The following is a 14,953-nucleotide window of genomic DNA, read 5'->3' on the forward strand; positions in this document are numbered from 1 at the left end:
GATTAACCAAAAGAAAGCCAGAATACCTGAACTACTAGCAGGAAAAAAAAAAAAAGAAAAAAGTGGCGGGGGGGGGGGACGACTTTAGGGCAACTAGTACTACTTGAGAGAAGAAAAGGAACACTTTATGATGACAAAAGGATCAGTCCAAGAGGAAGAAACAATAATCCTAAACCTGTATGCACCTAATAAACACAGCACCAAAATATATAAGCAAAACCTCAGGAATGGGAGATCTACAATCAGTTATAGGAAAAAGCAGAACCTCCCCACCACCACCACCCAAAACATGAGGAGATAGACAAGATTTGACTAACATGATTAACATGACCTGACACTATAACATTGTACTCAACAAGTGATAAATATGCATTTTTCTCAAGTACACACAGAACGTTAACCAAAAGAGATCACATAAGTGGGCATAAAGCAACTGTCAACAAATTTCAAAGGACTGAAATCACACAGTGTATGTTCTCTGATCATAGAAAGAAAAAGAATATGTTGATTATGCTATATTTTGAGAGGAAAAAGGTTATATACATACGGATGTATTTGTGTGTGTGTGTGTGTGTGTGTGTGTGTGTGCATGCACATCTAGGTATAAAACTTCTGAAAAGATAGAGAGAAAATACTGTTTGCCTATAGGCTTTTCAGTTTTACATTTTTTTGATATTTGAACCATGGGTCTGTATCAGTTCAAAAATCTCAAAATCAATCAAAATCAGTTCCAAGAATCAATCTAATAGCAGTTGCATGTACTGCATGCTTACTGTGTATTAAAGCACTCTACATGCATTGCCATTTCATTCCCAACATCCCTATGTGAGAGTTCTGTTTAGCAGCCAAAGCAAGAACTCAGTGGGGACAGTGGCTTTCCTAGGGCTGCACAGGTTGCACAAGGCCTGACAGGAAAGACCATGCCCCCCCTCTTGTCACCCCGGAGGAGGGCCATGCCCAGTACTAACTGCAATAGTGCCTTGGGTGCCCCACTCACCACCACAGGCTGCCGGAAATACTCGTCCACCGCAGCACCTCGGAGGGCTGACAGGTCCACTCCATGGAAGGATGGCTGGTACCTGCAGAAAGCCCCCATCCCCCCCAGCAAGGTCACCAGCAGCAGGAGAGACAGGTGGAACAGGCTGCCTTTTCTCCCAGCTGGCCCTCATCCAGCCCAAGTCTTTCAGGTCCTACTGAGGATGAGGAGAAAAAGAGAAGCGGGCTGTCCCTGAGAAGGCAGGACACCCAGGTCACACTCACCAGAAGTTGGCCTTGGTGAACTGCTCCATGTAGAGCTGTTCATCCGTGAAGGGTGCAAGATGGACGTCACCAATGGTGGGGAACATGTTTCCTGGGAGTGGGGGGCAGGGAGGGGTGCTGGCGTCAGGGTGGAACATCCCAAAGGGCCTGGCAGAGTTTCCAAATGGCCCCAGGACCCCCAAGCCTGGGACTTCCCAGCCTCTCTTTCATTCCTTTGTGCATTCGTGCAACACAGGTATTGAGCACCTTCTCTGCCACTGGCCAAGATGAACACTTGACACACACTGACTCATTAAACTTGGACAGCCAGCCAGGGAGGCAGGAAGGCCCGTCCTTCTGTTCCATTACTAGGGCTGGGAGATGGAAAGGCACCTGCCAAAGCCTCAGGGGTAAGCAAGTGGTGCCTGGGGTGCAGCCAGGCCCCCAGGTCCCTGCTCAGTCAGCCAGGCGGTGTCTCTCAGGTGCTGTTGTCCAGGGACAGATGTGCAGCCAGGGAAAGTGAAGCCAAGCTCTCTGGACAGAGCAAAGGCGAGCCCTTGGCTATACTGTCAGGGCCTCAGATGAGGCCAGAGGCTGGGTCGGGGGAGGGGGGGTTAGCTGAATCCCAAGCTCTAGCAAACAGGGTGGGCCACTGGGCTGCCCTGGTCTTGCACATGGCCTGAAATGGGAAGGGGCGGGAGGGCAGGATCCTCCCTCGGTGTGATTCAATGAACAGACTGATGAGTCTGAGCCAGCGGCAGAGAGCGCCAGGGCTCAGGAGGCCCCACCCACCTTGGGAAGTCCAGGGCCCCAGGTCACCTGGTCTCCAGATGTGGGCCTCCCTCCCTCCTTCTATGCAGGAGAAGGGGGCACTGAGGCAGGAATCTGCCTACTCTTCAATCCCCCAAAGGGCATCCGGAGTTGGAAGGAAGACGCATGTGCAGGCTGGGGGCAGAAGGGCAGTGCTGGCCCCAAGCCTCATCTTAGGCAGGCTGCCTGATGACCGTGTGGGTGTGCAGCTGCCACGAGAGCTGGCCTCCCCTCGGTGCTGACGTCCTCTAAGGAGGAGCCCCTCCCCCCTCCCCCGCCCCCGGCCAGCTTAGCCTACCTCCGGGATGGAAAGGGAGGAGAGCGGGTCCGGGACAACCCCCCCAGGCGGCCTGGCTTCCCGCGCTCACACCCGTGACACAGGCCACAGCTGCGGAAAGTGTAGGCCATATCCTGCCTCCAGGAGCGGAGCCTGAGGCCAGTCCCTGCAGCCCAGATCCAGGGAGGCCAGAGGACCAAAGTGGGTGCTTCCCCACCAAACCGCCCATCCCCTGGTCCCCAAGGGGCCTGCCAGTCCACCAGCTTCATATGTTCTGCCCTGGCCAGGATCCTCCTAGACCACATGCGCGCGCGCGCGCGCGCACACACACACACACACACACACACACACACACACACACACACACACACACACACACACACACACACACACACACACACACACACACCCTTGCTTGTACAGAAATACTCAAGACACATACGCAAACCCCAAACCAAGCCCAGATATGGGGGACACCAGATGTTCCAGGGCCCCGTGCACAGACCCCCAGTGACCCAGATAAGTAGCTCTGAACAGCCAATGACCCAAGTGCATGGAGGGGCAGGCACAGTGACACAGACAGGAGGCCACAGAACGCACACCTTCCCAACACAGATAGCTGCTCCCTGATACTCGAGAACCCCCCAGCCCACCCTCACACACGCACATGAACTCCTCTTTCCCCCTGGCACGGGTACGGGGGGCGGGGGTGGGGCGCTCGGGGGCCTGTCAAGCTAGGATGAGGTCTGTATGCCAGGAATGAGGACAGAAGGTGGACTCCCCGGGAAGGCGCCTGCCACAGAATACCTTCTGCACCTACCACAACCGCCATCCCCAGCTAGACACTGTCCCCACGACACCAGGGCACAAGATGGCAGAGGCAGCCTGGAGGCTCTCTGGGGACCAGAAGGGAACCCCTTCCATACTTGGGCCGGGCCAGGCAGGCGGATGTCTGGCCCAGGACTCTTGAAGCCAGCTGGGGTGGGGGGGGGTTCGGGGGTAAAGGCCTAGGTGCCCCCAGGCCGCCAACAGAGGCAAGCAGGGAACAGAATCACAATTGTGCCAACGCAGCAGCAGCCAGCAGCTCTGCGATGGGACCCCGACACTGCTGCCGCCCGCGCCAGCAGGGACACTCACCCCCAGGCCTCAGGTACTTCTTGGCATGGAGGTAGCTCTCGAGCATGCGCTCATTGAAGAGCATGTAGCCCATGGGCTCCGAGATGATGATGTCCACCTGCTCAGGGAGCGAGACTTCCTCCACCTTCCCGGGGATGACCACAATGCGCTCAGTGAGGTTGTTACTCTTCACCAAGACCTGCAGGCGGGTGGGGGTTCCAGAGGCGTCACGGGGACCCCTGCACCCAGCCACACCATGGGTCATCACCAGACCCCTCCTCTCAGGGGACGGCTTCGACCCACGCACAGCCGCCAATCCCCTGCCTCCCCGGTTGGCATCCTAACCATGGCCATTATCAGCCACGGCCTGTCACGAGCTCACTGCAGCCCCAGCCCTCTCTCCGAGCCTTTCCTGCTGTAGTTCCCCAGTCCCCTGAGGTCACCTCTACCCTTCGAGGACAACAGCGGATGGGAGCACACAGGACGAGCAGGCTTTGCTACAGCCACCAAAGCTTAACTTGGACACACCCTCCAACCCAGCGATTCCAGTGCTAAGAATGTGTCCTACAGACGCGACCGCACGCGGGAGAGGGGACACGTGTGTCAGGGATTCGGCGCAGGAGGTGTTTGTACTGCAAAGACCACGAAGTGGCCCAAAGGTCGAGGGCTGCCTAACGGCATCTAAACAAACAAGTGTCCCCCTCCCCTCCGCAGCAAAGGGATGCTCTGCAGCCACTCACGACGGGGAGGAAGCTCTTTCTGTGGGGACACAGACTGTCCCAGACAGGCTGTTCAGGGAGCAGAGCACTGCGTGTGCTGGGCTGTGTCAGAGGAAGATACAGGCCGGCGCTTGGAGCCCGGGACAGCTCGGGAGAGCTTCCACACAGTCTCTCCGGCTCCTGCACAGCGGGCTGGGCAGCTGGGAGCCAGGGCGGGGGCGGGGGGAGCATCTGCAGTTTACCCTTTGCGGCTTTTAGGTTCTGAACCTTGTGAATAAAGGTTTCAGTGCAGGAAAAGGAAAAAAGAAAATGAAACCCTATTGTTGCCCCACATTCCACAAACGTAGGAGGTGGGGCTCAGCAGGGAGCCACTCGCCTGGACAATCCAGCCCCTGAAGCAAGAGGCTGTCCAGCCTCTGAAGACACCAGATGGGCCCCGACCCCATCGTGGAGACACACCACCTCAGGTCCAGCCCATCCCTCCCTCGATCAGTAGGTTCTGGACACAAGAGACCAAAACAGAGAAGCAGCATGCCTGGGCCCCCTGGATCCGGGGGTCAGGTCCCCCAGCAGGGCTGGCTTCCTGGGCTGGAACGGGCACAGAGCTCAAGGACAAGGACAGGCTGGGGTCCCTGTGGGCCGCTGACCTCTGCGTGCTGGGCCATGGTGCTGGCCTCCACCGCGTAGATCTTCCTCGCCCCAGCTTGGGCGGCGAAAAATGAGAGGATCCCCGAGCCACAGCCAACATCGAGAACGATCTGGAGCAGGAGAGGGCAGTGAAAACAAGGCACTAGTGAAGTGATGGTGACAGTAAGGGATGTGCCTGTTTGTCCGGGCCGCTCCCTTCGCCAGAGCCTCCCTGCCGAGTGTGCTCTGGGCCGTGCAGCCCACTTCCCTGAAACCCAGGCTGGCTCTGCCCAAGTCTGGTTTCTGAGAGCCAAGCGGAGCGTGTGGGAGCCCCTAGTTTGGATCCAAGGGTGACAGGCTGGGATTTCTGAAGACTGCTAGGCTGTTAAGACCACGACACTTTCAGGCCAGATTCAAAAAGGAAGGGTTTGGGCTGTGATCGGTCTACGCAGCACGGCGGACACCAGGCGGTCATGAGCACGCCTGTAGCTTCTCTGGGAATGAGCCAAGGACACCTCTTGAGTCCTGCCACACGACTGCTAGGGCTCAGGGCTGATGAGCCAGGCCTACACACTGGGCAGGAAGTGGGCGGCTGCTGACCCCTGACCCCACGGGGCATCCTGGCCACCTAAGAGGAGCTCCCGGGGAAAGCTCTGCTTGGGCCCAACCGCAGATCTCCTGACTCGCTGGGCCACAGGCTGTGATCCTCCGCAGAAGCTAAAAGGGGTCCTTCCAGGGCCTCAGCAGCCCTAGCAGGGAGGGAAGGAGCCCAGGGAGGAGGTGCTGTGGGGTCAGTGGCAGGATCTCCGGGCTGTATGTGAGGCTCGGCTGGTGCGGGGAAGTTGCCCACCACCTGCAAGGGCCTCTGGCCCCCATGATGTGGACCCTTAGAAGAGTCTAGGCTTGCGTGTGGCAGGCTCCCCCAATCCTGGACTGGACTGACTGCTTCCTTAGGGGCCGAATCAAGTAAGCATCTCTGGCGGTGCTGTGCATGAGCTTTCTGGAACAGAACTGCTCTGGGGGCAGCAGCAAACCCAGCGGGGGAGCCCAGTCGGGGCGCTGGGACTGTCGGGGGGCAGGCGGGAGGGCCTGGCATGCTTCTCAGAGCTCTAGAGGAGCCAGGCAATGGGTCTCCGCACTGAGAGAGCTGGGAGGGATGTCGCCAAAGGCGGTGCGCTTCCCAATTCCCAGTGCTTTTGCAACGCGGCTCACACCAGGGCCCAAGAAGAAGGGCAGGATGCTGGGCCAGGGGGGCTCGGGTCCCAGAGGAGGCAGATCCACACGGACCATGTGGAGCCCCTCCAAGATAGGTGGAGAAAAACACACGCTCCCATTTGGGTTCAAAAGGGAAAATAAATCCCAGGCCCCCAGCAGGGAAGGGAATAAACTTTCACCTTTGATCATACATACTCTGAACTGCTCTTTATTATTATTTTAAAGTAAGCTCTAGGCCCATTGTGGAGCTTGAACTCATGATCCTGAGATCGAGAGTCACATGCTCTACTGATTGAGTCCGCCAGGCGCCCGTCTTTCTTTTTAATCGTGAGTGTATGCTACTTAGTAACAGTAAAAAGATTTTTAAAGCAACTAGGAAAATACCTAGATAAATTACAGTGTATCCACAGGACTTAACTAGTATGTCCAAGACATAGCATTTCATGGGAAAAAGTATTTGGCAGGAAGAGTCTACGGAATAAGATCCTATTTGTAAACCATTTAATTAGTTAACTAATTCTAAAATGCATACGCTGACAGACGCATGGGGAAAATTTTGGAAAAAACCCTTACTGGCAGCAGTGGGTTTGGAGGTAACTGACAGAGGCTTTTCCGTGCCTACATTACACACACTGCGAGTGCACAGAGGAGTCCTCGCCGTGCACTATTTCCAGGTGGGTACTTGTCACCCTCCCCGTGACAAGTATAAAAAAGCAGAGTTTGCTTTTGTAATAAGAAAACACTTAAAGATCAAATCAACGAGAAAAGAAAAACGTGACTGGAGCCGTGGACACAGCGCAGCGACTCGGGGCCACAGGGAAGGGGCCATGGAGGAGGGGGGCAGCAGGGCCCAGCCGGCGAGTGCTGGGCCCGCTCACCTTGTCCTTGAAGTCTGTGTGGTTCTGCAGGATCGCACGCTGGTAGGTGCCCGTCCGCACGTAGTCCTGCATCATGTTCTGCTGCTGGGACAGGTAGCCATAGAACTGGAACAGAGACAGGCCAGTGGCACAGGGCACACGGCGGCGCAGACGGCCGAGGCCCTGGCTGGCCCTGCGACAGAGGAGGGCCCACCTGGGGCACGAACACCCCTCGGGAGGCTGCACCCCCTGTGCCGAGCCGGGCCCCCGCTGGCAGCTGCCGACTACTCCAGGAAAGGCCGCCGGGAGGGCCACCGCCACCATCACCATGGCCAAAGTATGCAGCTGCATGCTGCCTGGACCTGGACGCCACCCAGGAGAAGTCAAAATTTGCCCCGGGAGGGGTTCTGGGATGGGGGGCCACCGCCTGCCCCATCTTAGGGTCCCCAACGAAGCAGAGCTGTCGATCAAACAGAACCCTAGAACTCAGAGCGCCAGGCAGGTGAGGTGCTGTGGGGTCTCTCTGTAAGACAACGGGCGAGCGGGAGGCAGCGTGGCACCTGGGCCGGGGCACAGGCTTTGGCATCAGGCAGACCTGGCTTCCCATCTTGGCTCTGTTGCATAATAGCTGTGTGACTTGGAGCAAGTCACTTAACCTCTCTGAGCCTCAGTTTTCTCATCTGTAAAATGGGGACAATAATAGTACTTACCTCCTAGGGTTGTTGGGAGGATCAAGTGTCTCTGTGCGTGTCAAAGTGCTTAGACCAGTGCCTGACCTGCAGCACGGGTTCAATATAACTGTGCTATTGTTACTCAGAATGCCCGTGGGCCTGAGCTCCACCTGCACTCACATTCTTCCAGCAACCGTCCTAGGGAGGCCCTGGCATCTCCGTTTCACAGATGAGGAAACCGAGGCCCAGCAAGTGAAGGACACCTGCCCAAGGTCACACGGCTAGTAAGGGGCAGAGCTGGGACGAGAACCCAGGTGGGCCCTCCCTGTGCTGCGCGACCTCCCAGGGGTCACCCGGTGGCGACAGCCTGGCCGGGGGCGGGAGGGGGGGCACGGTGACAAGTACCCACCTGGAAATACTGCACGGCAGAGGACTCCTCTGTGCGCTCGCTGAACACCGACCGCTCCAGGGTGTGGCCCCGACAGGTTTTCAAGATGTTATAGAAGGAACAGAAATCTGGAAGGGGGAAGCCAGGTCACGCGTGGGCATCTCAGGGAGCGGTCTATAAGTGCACACCCCGACTCTTCCACTTTGAGCACTCGTGCTTGGCGATTTCTTTTTCCCAAACAGTGTTGAAACTGAAGAAGAGGAAGGGCAGCCAAACCTGCCACTTGGTGGCCGGCACAAGAAGGCTGGTGTCCTGCACGCTGGGGTGAGCGTGCTCCGCGCGGCCAGCGTCCTTTGGGAGGACGCACGCCCGCCGAGCCAGGGTCAAGGCTCGCGGGTCTGTCCCAGCCAAATAACCGCGAGCCCACCCGGGTCTGTGTGGGGTGGACCAGGGTGTGGTGGGGGCTGAACAACAATGTAGAGATATTTAATACCCCGGAACTGTACACTCAAAAATGGTTACGAGAGTAAAGTTTATTATGTGTATTTTAACACAGTGTTTTCAAAGAAAAACGGTATAAGGCAAGCAGTCTGGGAAGATGAAGAAATCTTGGAGGTGGACAGTGGGGATAACTGTGCCACAGCATGACTGCACGGGAGGCCCCCGTGCTCTACACTCAGAAAGGGTTAAAGTGGTAGATTTTTGCAACGGGTACTTTACTTAGATTTTAAAAAAAAACTGAAAAAAGTCAACTCTAAATATTCATCGAGTAGAACCAGACTGGCAGGACTTATACCGGTTCGTAATGCGCACCCCCCGGTGCGGGTGTTAAAGGCAGGCTTGGGGTTGTTTATGCAAGGAAGGAAACGGAGCTGCGGAAGACTGCCTCTGCGGGGAGGTGGTCAGCCACCTGGCTCCTCCACCGGGGGCACCAGGACAGCTGAGGGGGCCCCTGGACATCGGTGGTGGTGACCAGGCCAGGCTGCTGCACCTTCACAAGCTCTCCAACCCCAGGAGCCCCGCTACCTCCAATGCCGACCCCCACGAGCCACCAGCAGTGGCCTGGAGCCCAACAAACCCTCCTCAGGAACCGCCTATGTCCACTTGGAGCCCCGAAACGGGTCTGTTTAGAACCCTCCCGCGGCTTCTCTGTGTGCTCGGAACAAAGCTCCGCGTGCCTCAGGGGGGCAAGACAGGATCCTCCGCTGCTAGGAGGGCCGCTAGGAGGGCCAGGGCCCAGACACGCCCCCCCCCGCCCCCGCCACGGGCTCCTCCATGAGGCCTGGGGTGCAGCCAGGTGGCCAGGACAGGACTCTCAAAGGAACGGATGTATGAGCCGAGCCCAGAAGGACCCAAAGGATTCAGCGAGGGAAGGTCTGGGGCGAAGTGTTCCAGGCGGTGAGAACGTACTCCTCCCACAGACATATCTCCACACAGGAATCATTTGTGACGGCCTCCAGAGGGATGGGCCTCGAGGTCCCCCTCCGGCCGTGGCTGGCGGCCTAAGTGGCCTGGCTTCAGGCTCTCTGGCCGAGCGCTGCCAGGACGGAAGGGCCACGTACCGTTCGGGGTGGCAAACTGGATGAGGACGCTGTTGCAGCCCAGGGTGATGATGAAGGACTGCTTGCCCACGCGGCTGCACTCCGTCTCCCGGGACACCGAGCACTTAAACACACACACATCTTCGTCTGCGGGAGGAGAGAGGTGAGAGTGAGCCAGCAGGTCCCAGGGCCGGCTGAGCGAGGCTCCCCGTCGGCCAACTTTGGGCAAGTCGTGTCCCTGCCCACCCCCCAGAGTCTTCGGGGGGTACCCAACAGCCCACCCGGAAAGCACTTGCCACGTGAGCCCTGCCCGCAGGCCCAGGCCGAGGAAGAGAGGATGGCCGAGCAGGCGGCAGGGACGCAGAGACAAAGCGTGGCCAGTGGACAGGAGGGCTGTCCACGGAGCAACCACGGCTGACAGTAAGGTGAGGGGTGACCAGGTGCCGTGGGCCCAAGCAGGACATCCCGGCCCGGGGGCCCCTCTGCCAGGACCTTCCCTCACGGAGCAGCTCCTGGGGCCCAGGCCCCGGGAGTCTGGCATTAATTCACCAACTCTGCTCTGTTACGTGGGGGGATGGTCGGCCTTCAGCCCTGAGCGGGGGTGGGTGGGGGTCAAGAAAGAACTCCCAGAGGTGCCTCTGTTTCCTTCCCCTGAGCCCCTTCCCACTCAGAGTGATGTGGTGCCATGATTACAAGAGCGGCCACTGAAGCCAGATGGCCTGGGCCCGTGCCCCACCTGCACCACTCACTGTGGGACTTGGGCAGGTCACTTCACCTCGCTGAGCCTTGGCTTTCTCATCTGTCAAACGGGGCTAATGAGGGGGGGGCAGGTGCAGGGCCCAGCACACGGGGAGCACGGCATCCACAAGCTGCCATCACTAGTCTTGCTCCTTCATTCGACAAGTATGTGGTGCTCCCCCGCCCCCAGCCACACGGTGAAGCTCAGCAGCACCAGAAACAGGACAAACCAATATGCCACCGAGGCCCTGGGCCGACACGGCATCTGTGTCATATTCTTGGCAAAAATGTTCACCCTGGTCCTCGTGTGATGGTGCCAGATCATGAAAACCTTTCACAAGCTACAGAGAACGGTGGGGGGGAACGTGGGTATGCACCACAGGTGTGATAACTTGAAATGACACGGGCGTGACGACAGCATGTGGTTCTGTAGAATGAGGCTCTCATTCTTCTGAGAAGTGGGGAAGTACTGAGAGTGAATTCTCGTGATGTCTGCAACATGCCTTTGAGCTCATCAAACAGACAACTACGAACTGTACGCATAAGCAGCACCAGCACAAATGTGGTGGAATGTCCCAGTCCCTCCAGAAAGCCAGAACCACCTCGAAAAAGAACAAAGGCGCCTCTTAAGTTTATTTATTTATTTTTTTTAAGATTTTATTTATTTATTTGAGAGAAAGAGAATGAGAGATAGAGAGCATGAGAGGGAAAAGGGTCAGAGGGAGAAGCAGACTCCCCACTGAGCAGGGAGCCCGATGTGGGACTCGATCCCGGGACTCCAGGATCATGACCTGAGCCGAAGGCAGTCGCTTAACAAACTGAGCCACCTAGGCGCCCAAGTTTATTTTTTTTTTAGTAATCTCTACACCCAATGTGGAGCCCGAACTCAAAACCCCGAGATCAAGAGTCACATGCTCCACTGACTGAGCCAGCCAGGCACTCCTGACTTTCAACAAGGGTGCCAGAGCATACAGTAGGAAGAATATCATCTTAACAAATGGTACATGGACAGACAACTGGATGTTCACATGCAAAAGAGTGAACCTGAACCCCTACCTCACACCACTTATAAAGACTGACTCCACTAGATCAATGACCTAAATATAAGAGCTAAAAACTATAAAACTTCGGGCCACCTGGGTGGCTCAGTGGTTAAACGTCTACCTTCAGCTCAGGTCATGATCCCAGGGTCCTGGGATCGAGTCCCGCATCAGGCTCCCTGCTGCTTGGGAGCCTGCTTCTCCCTCTGCCTCTCTCTCTGTCTCTCATAAATAAATAAAATCTTAAAAAAAAAAAAAAAAAGTAAGGGCGCCTGCGTGGCTCAGTTGGTTGAGCGACTGCCTTCGGCTCAGGTCATGATCCTGGAGTCCCGGGATCAAGTCCCACATCGGGCTCCCTGCTCAGCGGGGAGTCTGCTTCTCCCTCTGACCCTCTTCCCTCTTGTGCTATCTCTCATTCTCTCTCTCTCAAATAAATAAATAAAATCTTTAAAAAAAAAAGTAAAACTAAATAAACTGAACATCACAACTGAAACCTTTTGTGCATCACAGGGCACTATCAAGAAAGTGAAGCCTAGGGCACCTGGGTGGCTCAGTCAGTTGAGCGTCTGCCTTCAGCTCAGGTCATGATCCCAGGGTCCTGGGATAGAACCCGGCATTGGGCTCCCTGCTCAGCGGGGAGTCTGCTTCTCCCTCTCCCTCCACCACTCCCCCTGCTTGTGCTAACTCTCTTTCAAATAAATAAAACCTTTAAAAAAAAAAAGTGAAGACCATCTACAGAGTGGGAGAAACGATTTACAAATCATACACCTGATAAGGATAGTGTCCAGAATATATAAAGAATTCGTTCAGTTAGAAGATAAACGCCACAATTAAAAAATGGGCAAAGGACCTGAACGGACATTTCTCTGAAGAAGATACAGGACTGGCTAACAAGCACATGAAAAGATGCTCAAACCATGAGTCATGAGGGACATACAAATCAAACCACAAGGAGACACCACTTCACACCCACAAGGATGGCTATAATTTAAAACAAATAGGGGAAAATCACAAGTGTTGGCACGGACGTGGAAAGACTGGAACCTTCACACCCTGTGAGGGACATGGGAACGTGAAATGGTACAGTCGCTGAGCAAAAGCAGCTGGTGGTTCTTCAAAAAGTTAAACATAAAATTACCATCTGACTCAGCCACCCCACTCCTGGGTAGGTACGCAAAAGAACCGAGAGAAGTAGTCAAAGAAATACCTGTATGCAAATACTCAAAGTAGTACTATTCTCAAGAACCAAAAAGTAGAAACAACTCAGATGTCCGTCAACTGACGGATGGACACACAGAATGTGGCAGATCCATGCAATGAAGTGTTATTCACCCATAAAAAGGAATGAAGTCCCGGGGTGCCTGGCAGGCTCAGTCAGAAGAGAGGGCAGCTCTTGATCTTGGGGTTGTGGGTTCGAGCCCCACACTAAATGTAGAGATTACTAATAAAAAAACCCAAAAACTTAAAAACAACAACAACAACAACAAAATGGAATCCTAACACAGGCTACAACATGGATGAACCTCAGAGGTATTACAATGAGTGAAAGAAGCCAGACACAAAAGGTCACACACATGTGATTCCATTTATATGAAACGTCCAGAATCAGCTAATCCTCAGAGACAGAAAGCAAACTGGTGGCTGTCAGGCGCTGGGAGGAGGGAGAATGGGGAGGGACTGCTTAATGGATTCAAGGTTTCCTTTTGGGGGGATGAAAACGTTCTGGAACCAGCAAGAGGTGGTGGTTACACAATACCGTGAATCGACTAAATGCCACTGAATTGTACACTTTAAAGTGGTTTGTTTTTGTTAGGTGAATTTTATAATTTTATCTCCATAGAAAAACAAAAACGCTCCCAGTGCATGAAAACAGATATGAAGGGCCTATGGGTGTTCCCTGGCTCCCCTGCTCTCCCCTTGTGCAGTCTGAGCACCGGACCTGGGCCCAGCCCGCCTCACCCCTCCGGTGCCAGGTGCCCCCCTTCTGGGAGGAAGGCGTGGCAGCCCCCTGACCCCAGGCCCGAGAGCAGAGCACAGTGGCTGGCCACCGCCACGGGCACACAACCACACCGCACCCACGGGGAGCCCCAGATAAGGTGCTCCCGAGTCCAGCCGTGAGTGGGTCCCGGGAAGGGACCCTGGCACGGTGCCGTCACCCATGTCCCTCTCAGGGCAGGAGATAAAGCCAATCTGTTGGCGGCGCCAGGGGAACAGCAAGCACACCAAGGAGGACCTCTGTTTCTGGGGCAGCCTGGCAACCCGACCAGTCGCCGCCCAAGGCACCCCTGCAACCTGGCGCCGGGCAGGCGACCACGGGGACCTGTGGCCAAGGGAAGATTGGCTGCGTCCAGGCCGAGGGTGACCCGACCTGTCCCACCATGGCAGAGGCAACCATGGCCCATGGAGCCTGCCCCTTGTGAGAGTCACGGCTGTGCCACCCCACAGACCAGTCCCTGGCACACGGGAAGGGCTCAGTAAATATTTGACAAATTAAAAAAAAAAAAAAAAAAGCTGGACCATATTCTTCCACGTATTTAAAAGACGCAGAAATCCAAGCTCTTGTAAGGCCCTGCGTGACCCATTCCCCTCATTCATCAGCCCTCCAGCCCCGCAGTGGGCCAGCTCCCGGCCTTGGCACAAGCCTCTTCCCCTTTGCCCACTCTGCCCTCTCACGAGGATGGGCCCTCCGGACAGGGGTGGGGTGGTGCTCTGTCTATCCCTCCCAGGGGACAGCCCACACGGGGCTCTGGCTCACTCACTGCCCAGGGTCCCCCAGGCCCGGATGCAGCAGAGCCAGAATGCACACCCTGTCTGCTGGCCGGCTCCCCGGGACGGGAGGGAGGGGTGTCCTGGGAGAGAGCTTCCCCCCCCCAAGGAAAGAGGTCTAGGGCCTGGACCCCACAGGGTGGCGGTGGCGATTAGTGGTGGCGATTAGGTACCCATTCCCCCACCCCTTCTCTCTCTCTCTCTCTCTCTCTCTCTCTCTCTCTCTCTCACACACACACACACACACACACACACACACACACACACACACACACACGTGCCTCTGTCTGCCAGGAAACCTTCTGGTAGACTCAAAGGCTGGCACTTTCCTCTCTGGTCCCCCCTTTATCCAGCCATCACTGGGTAAGCCATGGAAGAAGCAGGAGCGACTCTGTGCCCAGCCTCCAGAAACCCACCGAGAAAACCGACCCCCTGTCACACTGGCAGCGTACCGAGGGGCTGGGCGCATGGGGCCCAGAGAGGCGGGGGGCAGGAAGCAGGAGAGGGCTTCTCAGGCGGCCGTGATGATTTGGGGGGGGGTGACCACAGGGAGGGCTGGGGGCCCGGAGGCTGCGCTGGGTTCCTGCCAATCAGGGTCAGCGGAGCTGGGGTTTCTTCCCCACAGTAATATGATCGGGCGACAGAGCTGGGAAGGGGCCCCCTCCCCAGGCTGTCTTCTCTGGAGAGGCCCTCCCAAGGCAGGGTGTGAACGGAGGAGTGCGCGGGAAACACCCCGGACTTGGTATTCATCATGCCACAGACGCGTCCGGCCTGCTCTTGGCTCCCCACCTGCTCCGCTGCAGGGTGTCCAGCTGAGGCTCCGAAGCCCGGGGACTGGGGGCCACAACACCCAGGGACAAACACAGGGCCAGCACGCTCAGGGTACGCCGGTGGGAATCGCGGCGTAGGAGAACCTGCCCGCACCCTGCTCCCCAGGAAGGCAGGCCCC

General features: G+C 56.4%; 1 protein-coding gene across 1 annotated transcript in view; it reads right to left on the reverse strand.

The window, feature by feature from the left end:
* The window catches only part of CARM1 (coactivator associated arginine methyltransferase 1), a 41,450-nt gene that overhangs the window by 5,413 nt on the left and 21,084 nt on the right, over positions 1-14,953 (reverse strand). The window contains exons 3-9 of the mRNA XM_028088763.2: positions 9,482-9,607; positions 7,941-8,047; positions 6,882-6,986; positions 4,809-4,919; positions 3,464-3,641; positions 1,261-1,351; positions 998-1,079 (exon numbers count right to left, since the gene is read on the reverse strand). Of these exons, the coding sequence (XP_027944564.2) occupies positions 998-1,079; positions 1,261-1,351; positions 3,464-3,641; positions 4,809-4,919; positions 6,882-6,986; positions 7,941-8,047; positions 9,482-9,607 (800 nt within the window). The remainder of the gene's footprint in view (positions 1-997; positions 1,080-1,260; positions 1,352-3,463; positions 3,642-4,808; positions 4,920-6,881; positions 6,987-7,940; positions 8,048-9,481; positions 9,608-14,953) is intronic.

This window comes from Eumetopias jubatus, unplaced genomic scaffold (assembly GCF_037043125.1).
Source record: "Eumetopias jubatus isolate StellerSeaLion01/CBP00866 unplaced genomic scaffold, mEumJub1_p1.0 scaffold_1, whole genome shotgun sequence".
Taxonomy (NCBI): Eukaryota; Metazoa; Chordata; class Mammalia; order Carnivora; family Otariidae; genus Eumetopias; species Eumetopias jubatus.